The sequence below is a fragment of the Abramis brama genome (assembly GCF_963993115.1).
Source record: "Abramis brama genome assembly, chromosome: 15".
Lineage (NCBI taxonomy): Eukaryota > Metazoa > Chordata > Actinopteri > Cypriniformes > Leuciscidae > Abramis > Abramis brama.
The window spans coordinates 21,741,933-21,767,818 of NC_139977.1; the positions used below are offsets into that span (position 1 = coordinate 21,741,933).

General features: G+C 37.9%; 3 protein-coding genes across 6 annotated transcripts in view; 2 read left to right on the forward strand and 1 right to left on the reverse strand.

Annotated features, from left to right (window-relative positions):
* The window catches only part of tnksa (tankyrase, TRF1-interacting ankyrin-related ADP-ribose polymerase a), a 110,389-nt gene extending 99,380 nt beyond the window's left edge, over positions 1 to 11,009 (reverse strand). For both annotated transcript variants that reach the window (XM_084136403.1, XM_084136402.1), the window contains exons 1-2: positions 10,534 to 11,009; positions 9,085 to 9,309 (exon numbers count right to left, since the gene is read on the reverse strand). In XM_084136403.1, coding sequence (XP_083992529.1) covers positions 9,085 to 9,309; positions 10,534 to 10,981 — 673 coding nt within the window. In that variant the 5' untranslated portion in view covers positions 10,982 to 11,009. The remainder of the gene's footprint in view (positions 1 to 9,084; positions 9,310 to 10,533) is intronic.
* Positions 11,010 to 15,618: 4,609 nt separating this feature from the next.
* ppp1r3b (protein phosphatase 1, regulatory subunit 3B) lies at positions 15,619 to 19,953 on the forward strand. Of its 3 annotated transcripts, none has more exons than XM_084136406.1 (2): positions 15,619 to 15,725; positions 18,034 to 19,953. In XM_084136406.1, the coding sequence occupies exon 2, from the start codon at positions 18,065 to 18,067 to the stop codon at positions 18,944 to 18,946; it is 882 nt and encodes a 293-aa protein (XP_083992532.1). In that variant the 5' UTR covers positions 15,619 to 15,725; positions 18,034 to 18,064; the 3' UTR covers positions 18,947 to 19,953. The 3 variants fall into 3 exon arrangements, with proteins under 3 accessions (XP_083992532.1, XP_083992531.1, XP_083992530.1); XM_084136405.1 differs by having other exon boundaries at positions 15,690 to 15,866; XM_084136404.1 differs by lacking the exon at positions 15,619 to 15,725 and adding an exon at positions 15,754 to 16,184.
* Positions 19,954 to 20,383: 430 nt separating this feature from the next.
* On the forward strand, positions 20,384 to 25,551 carry eri1 (exoribonuclease 1). Its single transcript, XM_084136952.1, has 7 exons — positions 20,384 to 20,730; positions 21,103 to 21,263; positions 21,349 to 21,565; positions 21,705 to 21,788; positions 22,237 to 22,346; positions 24,724 to 24,838; positions 24,977 to 25,551. Exons 1-7 carry the CDS (start codon positions 20,647 to 20,649, stop codon positions 25,217 to 25,219), a joined length of 1,014 nt encoding a protein of 337 aa, XP_083993078.1. The 5' UTR covers positions 20,384 to 20,646; the 3' UTR covers positions 25,220 to 25,551.
* The last annotated feature ends 335 nt before the right edge of the window (positions 25,552 to 25,886 follow it).

Here is a 25,886-nt window from a genome sequence, read left to right on the forward strand (position 1 = left end):
CTGGATAGACTTGTTTGTTCAAAACTACACTGCAATGTTTTAATTTTAGTATTAAAATTCATTTGGATATTTTTCGGGTGACGGCATGTCAGCATGATACAAATGTTCAGGTAAAAAAAATATATTAAAGAAAAGAGCTTTGCTGCAAAGGAAACATGATTAAGTAGCTTAGCAAAATTTTAATCAAACTAAATTGTTGTGTGGTGCAACTAACAATCAGAAACATAAAAGAAAAAATGGAGAGAGATAGAGGACCCCTGCCAGACCCTGCATGACCTGGTGTCAAGATAAATAAGACTTTAATAAGATTAATAAGACTTTGTCTCTTAAAATATAAGATCATTTGACTTCATGACTTAATGTCATTTGGTGCGACTCCCAAAAACATATTTATGAATTAATAATTATTAATAGGGCTGGTCAAAATGCCCGCCTTTGCGAGTATCCAAGTAAACATAGTCAGGTATGGCTTAAAGTCCCTGTAAAGGCAATTCTAAAAAAAAATTCTAAACACATTATAAATGTTAGAAATGTATTGCTAAATCATATTACAAAGACTGTGAACTGTGAAGTACTGAATTGTGGAGTTAGACCGTTAAACAGTTTTTCACCATTGCTGTGTTCCAGATTTTTTGGGCGGGGCTAAAACGGGGGCTCGATGACGCACTGGAGCCCCTGAGCTCCTGGATACGCCCCTACTTGATGACGCACTGGAGCCCCTGACGCTGGCCCCTCCCCTAACAATATAGCACATTCACATCAGTTTGCCGATCGCGAGTTACTGTCAGTACTATTAGTTACTACATCCTACAGTTTGCTAGCTAGCTATGCCTTCGTCACGGAAATGCGTATTACCTGGATGCGATCACGTACAAAACAGATCGGTATCCTCATTTAAATTTCCGAAAAACTATCATATCAACAAGAGGTGGATTAATTTTGTGAAGAGCCACCTTGATGGAGAGTCGAGGATCACCGCCAAAACCCGCGTCTGTAGTGAGAATTTTACACGGGATTTTATAAACTTTCGTCGGAGACAACTGGGATTCACTGATAATCCACTGTTACTGGTGAATGGGGCCGAACTGACTATCTCCCGCCTCGGCGATCATCCTCCCGTCGCGCCGACAGCTGGTGCCATCGTCGGCAGTGCGTGCCCACCAATGAGTGTAAGTTGCCTTGTGTGCTTATGTTATAATTATAGTAGGTAGTCCAGGCTCGAACATGTATGGCTTTGTAAAACAAATTAAGCTGCTAGGAGCATCCATTCCGGCTGTAGCGGTGACAGTTGAGTGTGGCGACGGTAGCTTTCCCGCGAGTGGGCGTGGATTCAGCGCAGCCAGCGGACACGCCCCCAGCGTTTGAGAGCAGAGACTACTGCTCATTTTTTCAAGATTTTGATAGCTTATTTTATGTACTTGCCGGCTTTTTTTATCATTCAAATTTGGCTGGGTGGCTAATAACACATTTTTCTGTGGTGTGATAAACTCAGAACACATACTTAATTTTGACTTTACAGGGACTTTAAGTAAACAGTAGAGGAAGAACGCATGTGTATCATTAAATTGGATCTGTGCATTAGTCTTAAAGTGACAGCAGCCTAATATTCCTGCTGCGGTCTGTGTTCTTAATGTTAATCAAACAACAAAGACAAAGAAATCACTCCCTGCTCTTCACTGAATAATGTTTTTGTAACTTTAGGATGAACCTTTAGGCTATTTAATGTCTACTGTGAGACGTCCCTAAAAAAAAACTTAAAAGCACTGATTATTTCATTTGTGTCTTTGTTCAATTGTATTTATTTATTGGTGTTAATGCTTGTGGTTTAATTATTTGTTCTTTTTTATTAATGACTGTTTACTTGTTTTTATTAGGCTAATCTTTGAAATTTATATTAGCAAGTAGTTTTAGCTGTGGTATCGAAATTGGAATCGAATATTGTTAAATTTCACTGGTATCTAAAAATTTGGGTGTCATAACCTTATTTATAACAATACAAGGATACATGGGTAAAAAACAACAAAAACAATAACTACTTAATTCATTCATTACTTCTTTTGTGGTGGGGCCAGTGAAAATGTAATCATTGAATTTACTGAATCGAATTGAAAATCGAGAATCAAATCGAATTGAGATCGAATCAGGGCATCTGTATTGATACCCAGCCCTAATAATTAATGATATATGTAAAAAATAACAAAAAATACTTTCAACATGAAAAATAAAAAAATGATCAAGATGTGTACACTTGAACATGTATGACTTTTTTTTTTTTTTTACTTTTTATATGATCGCTACAACCATCACATGACATATCAAAAGTCAGCAGACTGAAACTTTTCATCATAAGTGTAAAAGTTTTTCAAAATCATGTAATACAAAAAGTACATTTTAAAAAATGTGGTACGTCTGCTTTAAATTACACACTGTTTTCTTTTCTTTATCACGGACAATCTTCACTGTCACTGACCCTGAAATAAACCAGCAAAAAAAAACCTGCATGCTGCTCAGAATACAAAGGAAAGGGCCACAGAACCAACAGCATTAAAACAGACGCTGAGACCTACAGTTGGTCATAAGGACCTTCTGAATAAACAGCGGCTGCCGCGTGCGCAGTAATTGGTGGATGGAGTGTGATCATCAGAGTAGAGTAATTATGGCCGAACACTGAGAGGGCTGATTAACTGAGAGCTTCAGAGAGAACATGGGCGCTTGGGTTAATGCATAAGCATGTACAAATCCCCACTGTTCTAACAGGATTCAGAGAGGTTCGGATATACACACATATCAGACACAGCCATCTCTGCAAGCTGCGTTCATTAAATTTCTCGACATACTTAGACAACGGTGAAAATGCCCATTAGTGCCAAGTGAAATCATTAGCAACTTGATAACCCCAGATGGGAATGAAAGAAACGACTTGAGGGGCTCGCAAACATGCACACATATTATCTGAGATTGAAGGTGTGCTCGTTCGTTCATGATTAATCGATTTATTGATCTTTAATTTCATCCCTAGCGTGCACAATAATGGTTAACTGCACTGGAAAATAGGAGTGGAGACAGCTACGGCTCAAGGCTATGAGAGTGTGGAGTTTAAACTTGTTCACTAAGTAGAAAAGTCAGGAGTGAGGCGGAGAAGTAGAGAAAAAAAAATGAAACATGCTGTCGCCATTACCGCCATCCATCTTTGAGGCAAGGAATGACGACACGACCTCTAATTTCAAACTGCCTCCCTGTAGCTTTGGGCTGATGGGCACAACATTTAATGAGTGGAGACCAGCAGCAATCCTAATTAGCAGAGGGGATGCTAATTATTTATTCATTATGAGCAAAGGGCAGAGGTGACAACACTTGTTGGGTTCAGAAAGGATGAAGATCTGATAGGAAAAAAGCTTGTATTCATGAAAAATCTAAAGGGACCAAACTAGCCTAGAGCTGTTTATTATTTTTGTTAATCTATTATTTGTGAGGCAAGCAAGCAAAAAAATAAAAAATAAATGCATCAACTCTAACCCTTGTGTTATGTTGCGGATCAATTTGACCCATTTTGATTTTTGAGTTGTCGGAAATATCAGTTAACCTGTTTGTTTTTTTTTCTTCTTGACATTTTGTGACATTTTCTCATTTAGGGTCATGGACATGCATGCAAAGTTTCAACACGCTGATGTGTTTTGACATATACACTCATAATTTCTGTTACGTTTGTGAATGGGTCAATTTGACCTGCATATTTTAACGTTCTAAGGCAACTGTACCAACCCAAAATAATATTTTGGTTATATTTTGGTTTTTAACCACCCTGGCGAAGGAGCTGTTTCCCACTTATTTCAATACTGGAAAATATTTTGTCAGCCACAAATGGTAAAAATGAGCTATCATTTCTTTTTTCAAGCTATCTGAAATACTATCTAACCTGTTATTTTTCTTGAAATTTTGTGACTTTTTCATTTAGGGTCATGAACATGCATACAAAGTTTCAAGTTTCAAAGATGTGTTGTGAAATTTGCATACAGAAATTGTATGTGATCTTGCTGTTTGTGGGTCAATTTGACCCATTATACGCAGCTGTTGAAAAGCAACTGTACAGTCCCAAAATAAAAAATAAACATTTCTCTGTTGTATGTCAGAGCTCTTCACAGATTATTGTAGAAGTAAAGAAAAGTTGTAAAAGTAAAGTAAAAAAAAATAATAATTACAATGTAAAAATATAATTTACAAAACATGTTCAACTCTAAAATTTCAAGAAAATCAAAGCTAAATATCTGAACAAGTTATGTGCCTATTTTAAGGTTGAGATCTCTTAAACTTTCAGTAAGATTTGTTTTGGGTGCAGTAATAAGCTTTTCGCACTAGATGACATCCAGACTCCACCGGTCAGCATTTAAAGGGGCATTTCACCCATTTGAATATTGTTTTTTATTTAAAGTGGGTCATATATGTAGTCGAAATGTAAAATAAATTTTGAATTTGGTGCCTTTGTGACCGAGAAAAGACAAAAAATAACTTCAGGACGCATTTGTATGAAAGACAACAACTCCCACAATGCACCACATTGCACAGCTCCGCAAGCCACTCCCACTAATCCAGAAAGCGCATATCTGCTTATAAGAGAAATCACTCTTCCGTCTACAAGGCTAGCTACCACCAGAGCTTGAAATTCATTTCACATTCACACAAAATGTCTAGTTAGTTGGCGAACTCATTAGTGCATTACTCCTCGTTTGTATTTCTTTCGAAAAGGTGAATTATTGCATGGTACCTGGATGTTCAGTCAGAACATATGCGGTGCGAAACTAGGATAGTTAACAACACAAACGTCCGTGTCCTCGTCTGATTCAGAGATTTCGTCCAGGAGAAATTGTCATCGTTGAAATTTTTTGCCGCAGACGGACTCTATCTCTGTGTTCGTAGCGGTTCGTAGTTGCATAGTGAGATCACCGGCGCCACCAGTCCGCCCTAACTCGAGCCAGTCCGGGCTCCTCGTCCGCGGCAGGCAGGTCTTCTGCCTCGGCTGCTCTTCGCTATAATGCGGCTTGTAAAGGTAGCCACAAACACCTGATTCAAGCATCAACTTCCGAAATCCTCTTCCTCTATATCATATTGAGCACTCTCCTCCGCTATTGTCATAACTTTACATCTGTCTCCACAGCGCCTGTTAGCTTAGCTTCAAACAAGATGGAGGATATTGCTTTCAGTTTCAGAGAGTCCCACCCACTGATCTGTAATAGGTCTGTAGTGTGAGCGGGTCCCGCCCCCTGGGAAGATGAGGAACGTGTCTGTAGTCTCAACAGAAATCCCCCCCTCTTACACTTCCTCCTACAATGACGCAAAATGACGATTTTTGCGTCATTGTGGGAGGAAGTGTAAGAGGTAAATAACGGATTTCTCCCGTATCAGGGGAAAATGAGAGTGTGTTGCACGACCATTCAATAGTATGACTGGGTTTCTAACAATGCAAAGCTTAATGCAAATGGGTGAAGTGTCCCTTTAAGGACTCTCCGATTTCCATGGTTTGAGTGATCTGAACCATATACCTATATTTCCATAATTTTCTAAATATGTATGAAGTAGGCATCCTATTCAGAAGTAGTTTGGGCAGTAATGTTAATATTTGATTTGAATTCAACCTCTAAAACCCACATAAAAAACATACGGAAAGAACCAGGGCTTGCGTTATAGTTTGGCACAGCATCACAAATAAAGAATCTATCCCTATTTCTCTATTGGTCTTTCATTTATTTTGAAAAACAGTCACCAAATATGAAAACTAGAGTCTGAAAGCTTTCAAATGATATATAGTTTGTCAAGATTACTTTAGGTTTTAGACTAAGATATTATAGGTATAAATGTGTAATCACAACCAAGTTAATTATTTATACCTGATTGTATGTTTTTTTGTGATTTTTGGAGAATTGTATTGAATCCAGTGAGGGCTTTCAATTTGACCTGGATCATACAGACTGTAACCAGAAATTTATTTTTTAATTCATAATTTGCATTTCTCAAATATATATACAGTGTGTGTATGTCATCAAATATAACAGTAAAGACATTGTTACAAAAGTTTTCAAATAAAAGCTGTTCTTTTAAACTTTCTATTCATCAAATAATCCTGAAAAAATGAATCTCAGTTTCCACAAGACTATTAAGCAGCAGGACAATTTTCAACTTTGATGAGAAGAAATGTTTCTTGAGCACCAAATCAGCATATTAGAATGATTTCTGAAGGGTCATGAAACACTGAAGACTGGAGTAATGATGCTGAAAATTAATCTTTGCCATCACAGTAATAAAATACATTTTAAAATAAAATAGAAACCAGTTTGTAATAATATTACACAATACTACTATTTTTTTTACTGCAATTTTGATTAATTAAATATAGCCTTACCCACCCCAAAATGTTGAACTGTAGAGTGTAAATGTATGAGTGCAAATGTAATTAATCACATAAATTAATGTGTTATTTTTGACAGCCTTAATATATATACGTGTCGTGTGTGAGATTTCTTTAGTGAAACTGACATGACGTGAAGGCCAAGTATGGCAACCCATACTCGGAATTTGTCCTCTGCATTAACCCATTCAAGTTAGTGCACAAACATTAGGAGCAGTGAGTAGTTTTACACCCCATCATGACTACATATAATTTGTAATATTATGTTTATTTTCTATATTTCTGATTAATCTCATATAGGATGCGTTTCTTTGAGTTAAATAACGCGCTAGCAAAGTGCTCCAGTTTACCGGTGTTCATTCAGCACGCAGCTCAAACAGCAATGCACGACTCATAACAACAATGATTGGGACTGTCATATTACATTCGTTGTGAATTCATTGGGTTTAGTAGACGTTTTTAGCACGTTGTTCTATGAAGAGCGTACACGTTCTTAAGGCTAGCGATTAATCGATTAATTGATCGTTTATTTAAACAATGGTCGCTCATGGGAATTTAAGAAAATTGACATCACTTAGTTTATATAAAAACATTCAAAAAACCTAACCTGTGTGAACTAGTCTTTTATGTAATATAGAATCTAATCAAAGCCAAAACTAGCCATATAATGCGGTCTGGAATTAAACACATTTTCTACTTAGGTATGTTCAAACATCCTAGTAATGCTAAATGTTTATTTTGGTAGTTGAGTTACTCAAAAACCAACCAAGCCTGAGGATTAAGAACAATTAGGGCGTCAACCAGAGACGACGGCATCAATCGAGACATTGAACAGAGGTTGCCTATGCTAGTACACTACACAATAAAACGATAGACAATAACAAAAACAAACCAGCTGCTTTACCTGCAACAGCATATCACTACAATTTGAACTTTTTTACTTTTTATGGCTCATCTTGCAGAATGTTGTGATCTGAAATATCTCAAGGACAGAAGTTTTATTTCCAGCTGAGTCCTGATCCTAACCTGATCTACAAAAATGACTCAGCCGGTCTAAAACTCTCCAAAATATTTTTTTTCCAAATGAAGAAGTACAAAAGATAAAAGGCAGAGAACATCTATTTCAATCTTTTCAGATTGAGAGATGTGAAATTACATATGTGCCCTCAGGCCTCTGAATTCTCCCCGAGATTGCGCAGATAATTCTTATCACAAAGTTTTTCAATTGGAATTTGTCCCATTTAATTGGATTATGCTAAAAATGTAGCAAGTGGGCACTCTGGATAAAACTGCCACGAGCAGTAGACTACTTTTGGAACAAAATCGGAGAAAACATAACTACAATACAAATTAAAATACCCTTTTCATTTTTGAAACAAACTTAGACACAAATCCACAGCCTAATCACTTAAAACAAAGACTGGGAAGCACATTGAGCAGATTATTCCATGATCTGCCCATTGTGATGCAGGAAAGAGAAAATGAAAAACGTTGAACGACATTCCATCGCCACAATATTGGCCCTCTTCACCCCTCAGATGCAATGTTAAATTTCTCATGAATACCAAGCAGTAAAGATCTGATTAATGAGTGAACGCTGTGTAATAGCGTCAGTCACCGCGGCTAATCAAGAAGAATGCCACATGATTAACCCTTATTGAGAACTGTTCCTCAGGCAAAACACAGGAAAAATTAAAGTCATACATCTTCAGAATTCACTAAGGCGAGATTATTCCATTCGTCTCCTCAATCTACAGAGCTAACATGTCCTCCAACTGAAACCAAACCAGAACACTCTACTTGCAAAACACGTTTGAGGTTGCACAAACCAACTTTTTGGACAATATACACTTTTAAAAATAAAGGTTACAAAAGGGGGTTTTCACAGCACCGGCATAGAAGAACCATTTTTGGTTCTCCAAAGAACCTTTCATACCCCTTGTCCACCAAAAAAGAACTGGCTCGGAACTGGTGCTGGTTCAAAGTTGGTTCAACTTGCGAACCTTCTCAGAACCTGTTTGTTTTTCCACTGACTAGAGAGCCCAGTGAACGACGTCGTTACGTCACTGTGTACGTTGCCATACGTCTTAGCTTTCCCAGAAACGCTTGCGCCAACTTCAAGCATAACAATTACAATGGCGGACTACATCGTCTTTCTGCAAATGTTTCTCCTGGCTTTGCGATCCTATATTGGGGTCAGAAGAAGACGTTTAGAACACATTTGTGCTGCTCGTCTGGATTACTATAGACGGAGGTTACGTTCGAGAAGAAGTTCGACAATAACCCCGCCTCCAACGTAAGCATGACGTGGTAAAAGAACGGTTCTAGTCCAGCAAAGAGTTGGTGCTGCTTTGGAACCAATTTTCCTGTCCGAGAACCGGTTCTTTGGCTGTCGAAACACAAAGAACTGGTTTGCGAGTAGGCACCAGCTCCGAACCAGCACCAGCACTGCCTTGGTGGAAAAGGGGTATCTGTGACCTTTTTTTTTTTCTTAGTGCGAAGAACATTTTAAAAATCGAAAAAAAACTTTGTCCACTATAGAGCACCTTTTGTAAAATGGAAAGGTTCCATGGATGTTAAAGGTTCTTCGTGGAACCATGGATGCCAAATACTTTTATACGCAACCTTTCTTTTTAACAGTGTACCATCACCTTAGTCAAAGAGACACAAGAAGAGGTACTTACCAATGCATACGTCAATTTTGCCTTTAATGGAAGCTTCATGGAGCGGAGTGTAATTCCAGTTGTCTCTGGAGTTGGAATCGGCTCCCTGACAAAGCAGCAAGCTGACCACCTCAGCGTGACCGAAGGAACAGGCGTTGTGCAGCGGGATCAAGCCTCCATCGTCTCGCGCGTGTACGTTCGCCCCCATCTGCAGGAGATGCTCCACAACATCTTTCCTTCCAAAACCTGAGAAACAAAAATATTGGTTAATCAAGCTCTTTTATCTCTACAAGGTAACATGCATATCAGTCATGCCGACCAAGAAAAGCCGGTTTCAACAGAAAAAAACAACAACTTTATTTTGGTTTGGCATGTTAAAACTGAGAATACCACAGGATAGAAATAAACCGGTTTATTAATATGGGTGTACAAGGATTATTCTATCATTTTAAGTAAACACATGCAATATAAGCAAGATTCCATTAATAATATGCCTGTGCTCACAAGATATTAATTTGAGCACATATAGAGGAAACACATTTTGGAGATAACACTATTTATGTCCTGGTGTAACTGAATCACCCCATGAAATGGCTTAACAAGAGCAGTTGTCTGTGTGGACATATTTCCTACTGCAACAGGAAGTTGAGGCGGGACATATCAAATGGCTCTTCTGTTTGTATTTAAATAGCCTCTAAACAAGCACACAAGAAATAAAATCCACAAAACCCCTATTGTGATTTCATGGGTCTTTAAAGAAGATATCCAGCCATTTGTGATTACTGGATAAGGATTTTTTCAAATCATTCTGCAGAGTTTCAAACTGAGCATAAAATTAACAATGAATATGTATATAGACATTTTCATGTTAAAATTGTATTAATTTGATAAACATAGTTTTGAAATTCACTTAAGCAAAATTTCCAGGTTTATATTTCCAACACTGAATAATGGTATAATAACATGACAATTAGATGCATATAATATATATTTTCCCATACACAAATTACAATAATAATAACGTTTCTACATTTATGTTAAAAGGGATTTGGCAGCTCTGGAATTTTTCAAGTAACGTGCGAGGGTCCGGTTTCACTTTGTCGTACTATTGTGTGAATCAAAGTGAACATTTATTTTGGACATTGGAGTACATATTGTAACTTTATTACGATGTTTATTACTTTTAAAGATTATTTGCCGGTGCATTACGTTTTCTTTAGTCTGTATGATGAACTTTATTCACTTTCGGGCAGCGCATCACACGAAAACAAACACGAGCAGACAAATATAGCCTAGCTCCCAGAATGGTTAACTTTCTACATGTTAACTTACACGATTGCCCTATTGGACAACCTTTCCCTTGTTACCCTTGTCCCAGTTTCATTTACCGTTTATTTAGCTACCTAAACCTTCTACCTGTCTGCTTTCCAGGTCAGGATTGATCGCAAACATTTCTGTATTTGTATTTACCTGCAGCGAAGTGAAGTGGGGTGGACTTGCGCCCAGCCATGTCCTTAGCGTTTACATTGACCGAATCCACCAGTTTCTTCACCCGGGACACGTCCCCATTCCTGCAGGCCTCAAACAGCTCCCTGAAAGCCCCACTCGTCCCGCAGCCGCTGCCTCCAGGACTGGCACTACCGGAGTCGGGAGTGGAGCCCGCACTACTGCCCCCGCCGGTGGTAGACGAGCTAGTGCTGCTCGAGCTGGAGCTGCTGCTGCTGCTGGTGCTGAGGAGCGGAGCGGGAATATCAGCAGTGATCTCCGGTTCCCTGATGCTCTCCGGCTCCCCACCAACAGCAAGGCAGCCGGTGTCGGTGGGTGATTCCAGAGGCGTGAGGGGACTGGAGTCGGGTCTTGGTGGGGAGGATAAGTTTTGTTGTTGTTGCTGCTGGGTAGTGCGACGAGACGTCGCCATTTTCGCACACAGATCCCCCTCTGGCAGCGAAAACAGTCGGGGAGAACTTCCGGGAAGTGCCAGAATAAAACTTCCGCTTTCAAATTACAAAAAAAGGATAAATTAATATTTTGAGCTCTGTGACTTATTACCAAGGTAACCACATAAAAATGAAACAAATAAAGATTCAGACAGAAATATATTGTGCAGAATAAAATTAAAAGAAATGATAAAGCTCTGCAAAGTGGAATGAAAATAGACTGTTAGGCTATGTAAGGAAATACCTAAATGATAAAGACAAACAATATAAGGGATGGTTCCCCCCAAAATGAAAATTTTCTCACCCTCATGTCATTCCAAACCTGTAAGACTTTCGTTCATCTTCGGAACACATGAAGATCGGTTGATGAAATCTGAGAGCTTTCTGTCTCTCTGTTGACAGCTACACAACTACCACTTTGACAGTTCAAAAAGTTCATAAATAGATCATAAAAGTAATCCATGTGAATAGAGCGGTTTAGTCCAAATTGAGATTTGATCACTTTATATGATGAACAGATTTAATTTAGGCTTTTATTCACATATAAACATCGATCAGCGAACATAAACAGAAGCTCAAAAGAACTCAAAAGAAGAGCTCAAAAGAAGCTCAAACGTGCTGCATAACACGAGAATGAACCTCATTGGTCCTTGCAGAATCTCAAACGTGCTGCATAACACACGAGAATGAACCTCATTGGTTCTTGCTGAAGCTCAAACGTGCTGCGTAACACGAGAATGAACCTCATTGGTTCTTGCGGAAGCTGAAACGTGCTGCATAACACACGAGAATGAACCTCATTGGTTCTTGCTGAAGCTCAAACGTGCTGCGTAACACACGAGAATGAATCTCATTGGTTCTTGCTGAAGCTCAAACGTGCTGCGTAACACACGAGAATGAATCTCATTGGTTCTTGCTGAAGCTCAAACGTGCTGCGTAACACACGAGAATGAATCTCATTGGTTCTTGCTGAAGCTCAAACGTGCTGCGTAACACACGAGAATGAATCTCATTGGTTCTTGCTGAAGCTCAAACGTGCTGCATAACACGAGAATGAACCTCATTGGTCCTTGCAGAATCTCAAACGTGTAACACACGAGAATGAACCTCATTGGTTCTTGCTGAAGCTCAAACGTGCTGCGTAACACACGAGAATGAATCTCATTGGTTCTTGCTGAAGCTCAAACGTGCTGCGTAACACGAGAATTAACCTCATTAGTTCTCGCACGTCAAGCGAACATGTTTGAGCTTCCATTTACCATGACTGTGTGAGGTAATGAATGTTTATATGTGAATAAAAGCCCAAATTCAATCTGTTCATCTTATAAACTGCTAAACTGGACTAAACTGCTCAATTCATATGGATTAGTTTTACGATCTCTTTATTAACTATTTGAAGCGTCAAAGTGGTAGTTGTGAACCTGTCAATGGAGGAAATCGCTCAGATTTCACTAAAAATATATTCATTTGTGTTCTGAAGATGAACGAAAGTCTTATGGGTTTGAAACGACATGAGGGAGTAATTAATTACAGAATAACTTTTTTTTTCCAGTGAACTATCCCTGTAAGCTGGTTTCCCAGTGCCTAACCAGTTAAAATGTGCCTAAACCCCTCTAAAAACCAGTTGTCTAATGAGACAGAGCAGCTAAAACCAGCAAATAATCTTTTTCTTTTTATTTTACCAGGGATTAGTGCATTATAAATTGATTTTCGATTTATGTTTAAAATAAGATCTGTGGCTAACATTGTCTTAACAAAGTGGATGTTGAAGGACTACAATAGTTGTATGATTCGTCAAGCACATAACCTGCACATAACCATAACAGATCAACATACTTCTGTTTACAATATCAAGTCCAAAAACATGGCTCAAAGTCTGTCTTGGATGTATTAGCATCTGTTCATAAAAATCCTTGTTATTCATTTATTTGACCCTTATTGGGCAACTCAACCATCACTGATCCAATATTGACAAAACAAAACAGCGTTTTATATTTAAAATAATAGTTTTAAAACAATTTAATGCATTTTTCATGTTATCAGCATAACAAATTAAGGAAAATTTGAACTTAAAAAACTAAAAACAAAATTTAGAATCTGGTGTCCGAAATATCGAACTTTGAATTACTCCACAACTATTTAAAAAGTATGTTCTACATACAGTGTGAATGTGTGTTGTATGGTTCAAAATCCTAAACTTTCTGTTTATTTCTAGGTTTAAATTAGATTTACAACCTTATATTTTCAATTTGGTCTTTTGGACCAGACTGTGCATATAGATATTTTGACAATATTTTAGACTCTCTTGAACATGAGGAGAAAATCAAATAGCTTTGTAAACAGTAATGTTGGACTGTGTGTGTGATAAGAGCGCCATGCATCTCACGCAAACATTGTCATTATGTAACAGGCATCAAACAAGCAGAACCTTAGATAGGCCTAAGCACAGGAACTTCAAATGTTCATCCCGGGCTAGTGTTTCAGCTTGGGCGACCAAATATTTCCAAACAGCTGAGAAAAAGAACTCTCATCATCCCAGGGTGCAACAGTGAGGTAACCACTTTCACTAGCCTATACAAACAATTAGGACAAAGTTACAGAAGGGGAATATGCTGTTACAGCTGCTCCATTTCTGTCCACCTGATGGGTTTTGTCACCCTGTTCTGTCAGTCACAGGGGTTCATAAATGACCTCCTGTGGACACTTTACAAATTCAGAGGTGCCGTTTTTCATAGGACATGTGCACTGGACACTTAAATGACAGCTGATATTATATGACTTAAGTGTCCAGTACACATGTTTAAAAATACTTTTCCAACTAAGCACAACTTCCAGCTGTTGGAATTCAAATCATTGTCAGGATGTTAAAGACAATTTCTGTGTTTTTGTCTGAAATAAATATTGGGGTGCATAATCACAAATCAATACCATGCAGAAATATATTTTCTTTCAGACATTTTGTTTTGTTATACTGAATGATCAAACATATTCCACAAAAAGCAGCATGACTCTCATTTGAACTCTTTTTGTCACCTTTAGATCTATATTGATTCAGAATGAACAAGCCTGAACAGCTGTTCTCCTGTTAACCTTCTCTACAGTCTGTTTTAGCTCACTATTTCACAACTCATGTGGCTAAAACAGCTTCGCCTTTTCTGCTGATTGTGCAGAAAATGTTACAAATGTTGGGTTTCTTTGATCTGGATTTATCTATGGACTTTCCGCACTATCTGTACATCAGTTGTGGCAGCAAGATATGTCCCAATGTCCCAACAGGATGCACAGTCCTTTGAGAGACAAATAATATAGTCTTAATTGAGTCCACTAATTAGCCTGAAATGTAGAAAGATAAAAAAAAACATTTTACTAAGTTCCTTGATAAATAACTTCTCATTTTCCATTCTGTGGCAAAAAAGTGAGTAAAGTTCCTCTACTTGACCCCAAAACAAACTTTGCATCTGAAATGAGTAAGTACTTCACAACCGTTAAAAAGTACTTTTTATATAGTATGAATATGAGTTGTATGAATGAAATTCGGACATACTACATCCGCCATATTGTTACTGTCACGTGACCTACCAGCGTCAGTTGCGTTGCTTCACTGCCATTCAAAAATCCTTTCCCGTGGCCTCATGGGATAGTAAAGTGCCCATCGAATGCACACTTCAGAATCTCGCCAGAAGTAGTACGTCATCTTTTCACCTGTTTTTCGAACATACTAGTTTGTTGCCGTACTGTTTTCGCGTACTATAAGTATTTGATTTCGGGCGCAGTCAGGGGCGTTGTGGGGGGGTTGGGGGGGAGATAACCCCCCAATATTTAAATCTATGCATTACAACCCCCCCAATATTTATACCATGATCACATGAAAAGGAGGCATCAGGAGGCATACCCAAACTTCAACCCCCCCAATGTTCAAACCAAATCTACGCCCTTGGGCGCAGTGATTGTAATTGTATGATTTAGATGTACATTAAGATAACAAATAGCAAAGAGACTGATAACTGAGCTTTTGAGAGACATTGTAGAGGCCTATACTCTGTTGACTGGACTAAATGATCCACATGTCTCAGGGGAGAATAGAAAGGATGTTTGAACAAAAACTCTGCTTAACAGACGTGATGCACACAACTGACCAACATGCATTCCTTGTGTATTTTTCTTTCCAGGCTTTGCATGTTCCTTTGACTTCATCTACAAGTGATTGGCATGTTGGACACTCATTTTAGATTGATTTATGTGAAAGGCAGAAACAACTAGACAAAACTTTGGGTGTGGAAAAGAAATCAGTTACATGAGCAACTGTCCCTGAGACAACAGCTTCCCTTTGCTTTACGATTCTCACCAGCCTCAATGGCAACATATTTTAAACACAGCTCTTCAATAATTTCCAGAATACAATGAACAGGAGAAAAAAAAAAAAAAAAGATCTACACTGGTCATAGAAGGCTAAAGTATGATGAAGTTTGTGGGTTTATGTTCATGGTAGGAAGAGTGGTGCATATATATATATATATATATATATATATATATAAAATTTTTTTTTTTTTTTTTTTTTTTTTACAGGGTTAGTAACCTTCAGACATGGTGGCCTACTGACCACCAGTCCTTTCAGTCACGTGACATGACATTGATCAGCATGGGGTGCTTGCATGCCCCTGTAGCCTGTTGTGATTGGTCCAAACAGATAGTTCACGTGAACACGGCCTGATCGTCGGCAGAAATGTAAGTAATTTTGGTGCCGGTAAAGTTCAGTAGCTCACTCATGCCGCACACACATCAGCACGAGCATATTACTCTCGTGAACAAGACGCAGACACTGAGCTTGAGGAAGAAGTTCGACCTAATTCAAATGTCGTAACACAGGTATGCATTAACTTATGGTCACAGTTTGCTTCCTAGTGATACTTTTAAAGCGTACGCGAGGAATTACAAATGCATGCATTGATTCGTGTTGCAGCATGTAGGGCTTTTTTGTTGTTGTTTTTTTTTTATCTAAGGGAGCTATGAAACTTATTAAACACGGCCGTGCTCACTACAAACCAGGAAGAGCATGCACGCAAAACAACAGAGGACGCAAAGGCTTAACACTTTAAAAAAAATAATAAACGGCTACGGTGTAGCAGCAGTAATATGATATTTTGGACCCGGGCGAAAGTTGCAACTGCAAATGAGCTCCAACAGGTGTGAATCGCACTGTTTATTTCAAAATGTACTTGTCATTGCCTGTTATTTCAATGCACTATTTGTTTTAAAGTTTATCTCGCGCTTTGCCAAGACAGTCCGGAACAATGTTTCGTTGTTCCTGACCGTATATGGATACAAGCTAGTAGCCTAGGTGAGACCTGGGCGTTTTGTAACACTTTTTAATTCAATTTGTCGCAAACTTTGAAATTGTATTCCCAGATTTGCCTGCTACAAATTAAAGTTGTTTGTTTTTAAACCTGTTACTTATTATTACTTAGTGTAAATTACTCTAAACTTTGAGTGCCACTGTTGCAACCTACCCTCTACTGGATTGTAGTTAATACTCAATCAAAATGGTAAATTATTGTGGGGGTTTTTTTATGGAATATTGTAGTATTTGTTATACATGAATTTTCCATGGTCACTCTTATTATTATTATTATTATTATTATTTTTTATTTTTTTTCATGTGCCCTTGTAATCTTCTCTGATGACGTTTGTACTTCCGCGAGGGCGGGAAGAAATCATCTGTAACAAATGATCCAATCAATTTACGATGGACGAAATCAAGTCCAGCCCACACATATTTTGGTCATATTACATGGGCCTATTAGACACTAAATGTAGTAAATGTAGACATTGCAGACTTTCTTCAGATTTTAATTTTATTACGGTAGGCCTTAAAGGGTTAGTTCACCCCAAAATGAAAATTCTGTCAGTAAGTAGCCTACTCACCCTCATGTTGTTCCAACCCCTTAAGACTTTCGTTCATCTTCGGAACACAAATTAAGATATTTTTATTAAATCTGAGAGCTGTCTCACTCCTCCATAGGCTTCTATGGGATCGAAACTTGCCGGCCCAGAAAGTTAGTAAAGACAATGTTTAAAATAGTCCAAGTGACTACAGTGGCTCAACCATAAGTTTATCAAGTGACGAGAGTACTTTTTGTGCAAAAAAAACACACAAAAAAACGACTTTATTCAACTTCATTTTCTTCTGTGTGAGCCTCTGAGTTCACATAGTGTAACAGCGCAGTGCTTCTGTGTTGTACGTCAGAACGTAGGCTCACTATTGGCCAGCATCACACACATGATCAGCGTCGGCCAATAGTGAGCCTACGTTCTGAACAAATATAAAAAGGCACAAAATGGACCAACATACAGTGTGTATGGATTAGTTACTCTCAGTTGTGGCAAATACTGTATAGATTAGTGTATACAGTCATGGCATTAGTAGATTTTAATGTGGATGAAAATCTTGTGAATGTTACATATCAATTGTATTTTGTCCTGTTAATACTCTTTTAAACATCTACTGACACCACAGGAGGGTACTGCTCATGTTTAATAGTTCATTTCTAATCTGAACACTCCCCAGTCTGAAAATGCATTTTCTAAACAATGGGCCTTAGATAATATCTCCTCAGAAAATTAGGCATTTTGTTGTAAACATCAAGATTTCTGTCTTTTAATCATTTTGAATAAAATGTATTATAAATTATGAACACTAGAGGGAGCTCAATATCCTCTTGCAGTCCAAGTCCATGCCCCCTCTCCGGCCTCTAGATAAGATAAACTTGTTTGACCCATTTACTGCAATCTTTTGCATAATGCTTAATTATTTCACTCGGAGTCTATATTAAGCTGTGCGCGCTGTGCATAATGTTTTAATTATATCATACTGATTTTATATCAAGGACTTCATGCTGTGCTACATTAAAGTAAAAGTGTGAAATGAGTCATGTATTCAAAAAAATTCATCAGCTTTCAACCAACCTTCACAGATCTGGATAGACCTTTCTCACTCTCTTAATGTGGTTATTAATACACTTTTCTGTGTTTTCAGTGCACGTGGCTGCCCTCCCAACAAATCCACCATGCCAATCGAGCTGGCCATGCCGATTTATCTGACAAATGAAGAGTACTTGAACCCAAGGGCATCAAAATACAGCAGGCCCTTGCAGCCATGTCTACACCCGTGTCAAAGTAACAAACTAAGTTTTAGATCTTCTAGGGAGCAATCAGAGTTGAATGGCATCAGCTCACCCTTGGCAAAACCTAGCAGGGCCAAAAAACAAGTATCTTTTGCTGATCACAAGGGCCTCGCCCTGACGGTGGTGAAGATCTTTTCTGAATTTGATGACCCCATTGACATCCCAACCAATATCGAGCAGTTCTTTAGCCCTTCTCTGACTTTATCAGAAAGGAAGGACAAGTTAACTCTCGACTTTGAGCAGCCGTCTGCAGATTACTTGAAGTTTCGTCAACGTATAGAGAATGATCATGTTTGCCTCGAACACTGCATGCTTAAGGAAAAATCTATAGCGGGAACGGTTAAAGTTAAAAACCTTTCCTTCGAGAAGTCTGTTCAGCTTCGCATTACCTTTGACACTTGGAAGAGCCACACAGACTTAAAATGCCAGTACATAAAGGACACTTACACCGGCTCAAACCGCGACACCTTTTCGTTCGAAGCTAGTTTGCCTGATCAGATGCCGCCACATGAACATGTTGAGTTTGCCATTTGCTACGAGGTCAATGGCGTCACGCTCTGGGATAACAACCAAGGACAGAATTACAGAATCATTCATTCAGCACTGAAGAAGAGTTCAAATGACTCAAGCGATGGCCATCAGCGATATGGCATGAATGATTGGGACGGTCATTTTGACCGCTTTGGCAGCCCCAGATGCTCTCGGGGAATTTTTCCCAATTGGCCAAGCTATGCTGGATATGAAGACATTGGTCCGTATTACTAAGAATCTACTTTTGGGGCAGTTTATCCTGTACACATATCCATTAGACATTGTGATAAATGCCTCTTTAAAGTGCTACTTTAAAAAAACACAGCAACTTGTTGTTCTTTGGCCTCTTGTTCAAGTACTTGTCAGATTGTAAAGCTCTGAGGACACATGACATATTTATGATAAAAAATAGATTATGTGGTCCAAAAATGCAAGTCAATTTTTAAAACGTATATTGTTCATGGTGCAATGCGAATGTAATAACAAGGGTAAGTTTCTGTTTATTTTCCAATTCTTTGTCAGTTGCATTGATGCTAGTTTCTGTGCAGGGTTGTGTGAATGTTCTTTTGGTTTTGTATGGATTTGCATGGACCTTTATAAAATAATACAGTGTAAATTAATTGAAGTATAAGTGAATCTGCAGGCCAGGATATTTGCTAAACTGTAAATCATGACCATAAAGTTTTGTTCACAAGTAATTATTTCTTTGAGGAAAAATTGTTAGCATTCTTTTTTTCTTTTCTTGAGTCAAGAGCAAAGACAGAATGACTCAAAAAGAAAGTGTTTTTCCCAGAAATGTGAAATCCGAGATGGACTAGATGCATGTATGCAAATTTGTCGTTTTTTGTTCTTTCCCGAACAGCTAATTTTTTTTAATGTAAGACTCTAAATGTTTGTATTTCTGTATTTTAATTGACTGACTAATTCTCACTGTAATTGACAGCACAACATGATTATGATATTAGTGATGGAAGTTCATGTGTATTGTCTTTTTTTTTTCTTCTCTAATGTATGCACTTTATTATGTTGCAGTGTTTAATTTCTTGTCACCTATTTTAAATTGCATTGTTTTAATGTGAATATAAAGTTTGTCAGAACCACTTTAAAGATGTTGTAAAGTTCTCTTGATGGTATCAGGTATGTTCATGGTAGTAGGTATGTTCATTATGTGCATTTTAATGCAAAGTTTTAAATGTTCATAGTCACTGAAAACTTCAAATAAAATATTGTCATATGAAAGCAAACAACTTATTTGACTTGTCCTACCTGTAGAAGTAGGATGACATCAGTCGTGATAAGATGTTTATCATGAACTGTCATGTCAATACCTGTTGGTAAATGTATGCATTTTACATGTTTGAATGCCTACAGTTTGAATGCCTAAAGTAATGCACTTTATTTTAAATATGATGTATAATATACTAGCATTATCAAGCAAATTTAGTTAAGTCTGTGTATTAACTTCTGATAGGATAATGTTACACAAATTACTTGTTTTTATTTTTGGAAATGATCTGAGGGTGGTTTATATTTATTATTTCTTTGAAAAACTAGTAGGTCTACATTAACAAAATAATAACCATGAATAAACCATTTTTACAAAAATAAAGAAAAGTTTGAGAGGAGGGGCTTTTATTTTGTAATTGTTCGACTTTTCAATGACGGTTTCCTGTGCGCCCTGCGACGTCAGTTGCCTGGCTCGCCTCACATTTAAGACACTAGGTAAGCAGAGAGAAGTTTAATTCTTCAGCTACAGTCGCTAATCCTAACTAAAATGTTTTCAAAGTAAACGAGACATTGAGACAAGCATTTAGCAGCTAGGGTTGTACAATTTTGAAAAGGAGTGGATTGACGTTAGGTTAAAAGAGACGGAGCGTGAACGCGCGAAACCAGATGTGTGTTTCTGAAATGAACTAACGTTAGACTGTCAACTGATGGAGTCGCTGAAAGAAACCAGTCAACCTGCAAATAAGACTTCAACGTCTGGGGGAGATCAGGAGGAGCAATGCGGCCCAAATGTGAGTATATAAACACTGACAGTCTCGGTTTAGTAAAATTAATGACAGTAACATGTTTGTGAATTTTGGCAGATTGCTAAATAATGAAAGAGATCAATTTTTTTTTAATGCATTCCTAACATTTGATGTTATTTTTGGGTGGGTTTTAATCATTTTTCAATTACTAAACATTTATAGTATGGTCAAATAATTACTTGGTAAATTAATTACTAAAGTTTTTAGTCTGTAAGCAGTAACATATTTCTCCCACCTAGATTAATACTGTGAAACACTGAAGAGAGTATGCTTATTTTAGGTGTTCTTTTTTTAAACTAATATTTAGTAGAAATATGCATTTCATTGCTATGTTGCATTCCTTTGTCTTACATTTAGGCTTCCTGTGAAAAAAATGAGGAGCAGGACCCTCCATCCCCAAAACAGGGAGATTTCAGTGATCCAGTATATAAAGAGATCGCAATGGCAAACGGCGCCATCAACCGAATGAACAGAGATGAGATGCGTGCGAAATGTGTCGAGCTGAAGCTTGACCCACGGTATTGAGAATTTTTTTTATGGTTATTTAACCTGCTATTTACTTCAAATTCACTCGTACTATTCATTTCTTTATGGTCTTTTCAGTGGTGTTAAGGATGTCCTGAGGAAGCGCCTCAAAAGTTACTACAAAAGGCAAAAGCTGATGCATTCAAATGCTGCAGTTGGAAACAGTCATGCATACTTTGACTACATCTGTGTGGTGGATTTTGAAGCAACATGTGAAGAGAGTAACCCACCTGACTACCTCCATGAAATCATCGAGTTCCCCATTGTTTTGATCGACACGCGCACATTGGAGATTGTGAGTTGGTGAGGGAACAGTCTGGCAAACGCGTGCTTCATTCTTGCCAGGCAAACATGATACCATACAACGAGTTTAGTGAAATGTTGTAGGATTGATTTACTAGTTAATGTTTGTAATCCCATTACTGTCATTACAGGTAGACTCATTTCAGGAGTATGTGAAGCCAGTGGTGAACCCCGAGCTCTCCGAGTTTTGTGTGAAACTTACCGGAATCACACAGGCAAGATTTAACAAACTGCTAACTGAATGAAATAACCATTTGAGTTATTTGCAATACAATTAAAAGTTTATGGTCAGTATGTTTGTTTGTTTTTTTGAAAGAAAGAAATATTTTTTATTAAGAATGCATTATATTTATCAAAAGTGACAAATAAGATATTTATAAAAGATTTCTATTTCTACTGTTCAATTGTTTTCAACATTGATAATAAGAAGAAATCTTACTTGAGCACCAAATCAGCATATTAGAATGATTTCTGAAGGATCATGTGACACTAAAGCTGGAGTAATGATGCTGAAAAGGATTCAATTATATTTTAAAATATATTAAAATAGAAATGGTATTTTAACGGCAAATGTCATGCCATCTATATAGTTCTGTCTTTAGTCTAATATAATATTAAGCAATTGCTCAAACTTATATTTGATTTTCAACATTTTTTTTCCAGAAAATGGTGGATGAGGCGAAAACATTCAATCAAGTTCTAAAGCGAGCAGTTTCTTGGCTACAGGAAAAAGAACTTGGAACAAAGTACAAATATACATTTTTGACAGATGGGTAAGGATGAAACTGAATGTTATTAAAGTCATGCTTAAAATGTCTTTGTGCAGTGCAGGGGCTGTTCTAGGATTTCGTCCTCAGGATGGCTTCGCCCTCAGTGAGAATGTGTAGCAAAACACCATTTCCTAAGAGGTGCCTCTTTGTAAATCGACACCACTATTATTACCATTATAGTAAGTCAAAGGTAGCCTACCAGCACTTAAATTGGTACCAAGTCAATACAACATTTTTATGGGTGATATAATGATACCAGTCTTTCTGCAGTCCAGTTCAAATCGGTACTCGTGTAGGCTACTGTTCGACTAACAGAAAATTGCCATCATATCATTATTATAATTAAGTATAACTGTTAACTAGCTAAAACATTAAGGATTGGTTGGACCAGTTTATCAGATATTTACTTGCCCTGCCAAAACATTCACTGGTCCTGCCTAAAAAATAAATAAAGTTATTGCTTTCATTGTTTTTGACCTAACCTTACAATACCAAGATTTAAATATCAGTGAAATTTTAAAATTCTCGATTTACGATCACAGCAAAAACGAATGGCGTATTAGCCTAACCAATATAAAGTTCAAACATTAAAGACAATTAAACAGTCAATAATAAAATAAGGAAGTTATTTAGTTAAGAGCAGCGATTATCTCTTTTTCTTTTGTTGTTTGATTAACATCATCAAAGTAGGAAACAAGTTAAAGGGCACCTATTATGCAAAATTCACTTTTACATGGTGTTTGAACATAAATGTGTGTTGGCAGTGTGTGAGCAAAACCACCATAGAATGATAAAAATCCACCCAGTGTTTTTTTTTATCTCAATAAATCATAAGCACTGTCTCAGAATGAGCTGTTCTCAGATTCGGTGCAATGTGACGTAGAATTGAGCAGGCCCCTCCCACGACTCCTTGATTGACACTTCAGTTTGAGCCCAGACCCGCCCTGAGTGAGCTGGACACAGAGTCCGCCATTGTTCGACGCTTGAGCAGCTGTAGACAAGAATGTCTCCTAAGCGATTGAGGTGTGTTGTTGATGGATGTAAGAATGAACATAGCAGTCTTCATTTACTCCCGTTGTTACTCAAGGATGGATGTGTACTGTTCGTGATCCAGCTTACAGTCTCCGGAGCAACAGGCCTAATGTGACTGGACACGGAAGAAATGAAAGTGCGAGCGCGCTCTTTATGACAGCTCTTCGAGTCATTTTACGGATATAAGTTTTACCAGTTTATTTAGCACCCACTGAGAAGGTGTGTATATTTGTTTACTGTTAGTTGTAATGAGTGTTTTGTGTACTTCGCTGTGTATGTTGTTGATAATGAAAGGGAGAGAGAGTTTATGGATAAGACTTTAATGCGCACTTCTTATACTATGTTTATTCAGCTCTTACAGAGATTCTCTGGAATAAAACTAACGCTCATCTTTTGTGTGATGTACAATAAACTTCACTGAACTCATCAGTATATTTTGGTCATCATTCGGACGGGGTTTGCTACAGCAGGCTTGTATTAGTGGATAAAAGCAGATGACAAATAAGTTATAACCATAATTAAACTAAACTATACCTGTTCTATGTCCATACAGCATATATTCTCTGGCTCTGTGGGCATTGTCCGACTCCGAGTCGAAATGAACACCGCAACTGAGAGTTTCTGTTCTGATATTATCAGATGAGATTGTCCTGACTGAAGCGCGAGCTCGTGAGGCTCCGCCCCCTGTGCCGTGCAGCAGCAGTTAATTTGCATTTAAAGGGCACACACTAAAACAGCGCGTTTTTCTGAGCCCCAAAATTTTTTAATTTAAACATGCTGTAAAAAATTATTTGTTGGGTATTTTGAGCTAAAACTTCACATACATACTCTGGGGACATCAGAGACTTATTTGACATCTTGTGAAAAGAGTCATAATAGGTGCCCTTTAAGTTATTAAGAAGTCATAATGCACGGATCCGTTACATTGACACGCATCCAATATTTTCTTATTAGTTTACCTTCACTAAGACATAACCAACTGTGTTTACGTGGGTACTTGTCAAGATGGGCATTTTGACAATTTTGTGTATTTGCTCAAGAAGTGCTGTCTGAGAGGCGGCTTATTGTATGCAAGCTTCAGGTGTGAAATGTCTATCACGGTGCGCACGGAACACATTGAGTTCTCTTTCGTGGCGCCTTGTGCTTGAATGGCTTGAATGTTGAAACTGACAAGACTTAAAAAGATCAACTTTCTTGAGTAAGCAGCACTGGCCCGATCATTCAGATAGGTGACTTTCGGGAGGCTGAGAAGACAGACCGGTGGGATGAAGCCCCCTTAAAAAGGTTCTAGAACTGCCCCTGTTGCAGAGCAAAATATATTGTACAGCTCACTATCTTGTTTGTTTAGGTCATGGGACATGGGAAAATTTCTCCATACCCAATGCAAACTGAGTCAAATCAGATTCCCACAATTTGCCAGAAAATGGATCAATATCAGAAAGTCTTATGGAAACTTTTATAAGGTTTGTTTTCATATTCATTTTCCTCATGATTCCTTACACAGCCATAGAAGGATATCTAAATTGTATATAAGTTGGCTTTTGAGTATTACATTTAAAAAAAATTGGAGGTTTTCATGCATCTCATCCTGTCTCTCTCAGGTTGCTCGTACTCAGACGAAACTAATCTGCATGTTGGAGAATCTCGGTATGCAGTATGACGGACGTCCTCACTGTGGTCTAGATGACTCCCGCAACATTGCCAGAATTGCCATCCACATGCTGAAGGACGGCTGTCAGCTGCGGGTGAACGAGTGCATGCATTCAGGAGAACCACGGAGCGTGCCCATCTCTGCCCCTATTGAAGGAGCCCTAGCACCTCAAATGCCCAAGAAAAGAGACTAAAAAGACTCTTTCCCAAAACTAACATTGCTTAATGTGGACAAACATGAAAACCTGTCATTACGTCATTGGGACAAACTAATCTAGGTTTACTTAAATTGTTCCAGTAATGTGTGTGATTTCTTTGCTGCAAAAGCTTACATCATAGCAGATCAGTGGGGTGAGGCTGTGCTTCACCTTTACAGCTAATTGGGTTTATGTACTGTATTTTGAAACTTGCTTGAGGAACTGAAACAGAAGCTGCATTGCTTTTATTCATCTTTGTTGCACATCAGTTGAAAAACTGAAAAGCTCAATTTGTATTCTATTGCCAATAAAACATTTTTTTATGCTGACACTGTACAATATTATTATGATAAGAGATCATTTATACAATATTCTTTTTTTATCCGTTTGCCTGAGATCTGATTTGCAGGTGTACTACATTGTTGTTGCTTAATCTTGTGTACTTTAACCCTTATAGTCTACTCAAAGTTTAGATATGTTGTGGTTATGCAACGATTTGTCAACAGAAAAGTTCACATGGTTTCTGGCCACCATTATCTAATTTTCCAAGGCCATGCAATAACCATACTAGAAATTTTTAATTTATCAAAATTAATACATCTGCGCAGTGCGCACCATATCCACTAGATGGCGTCAAATAACATTTCTTTGTAATCGTAAACAA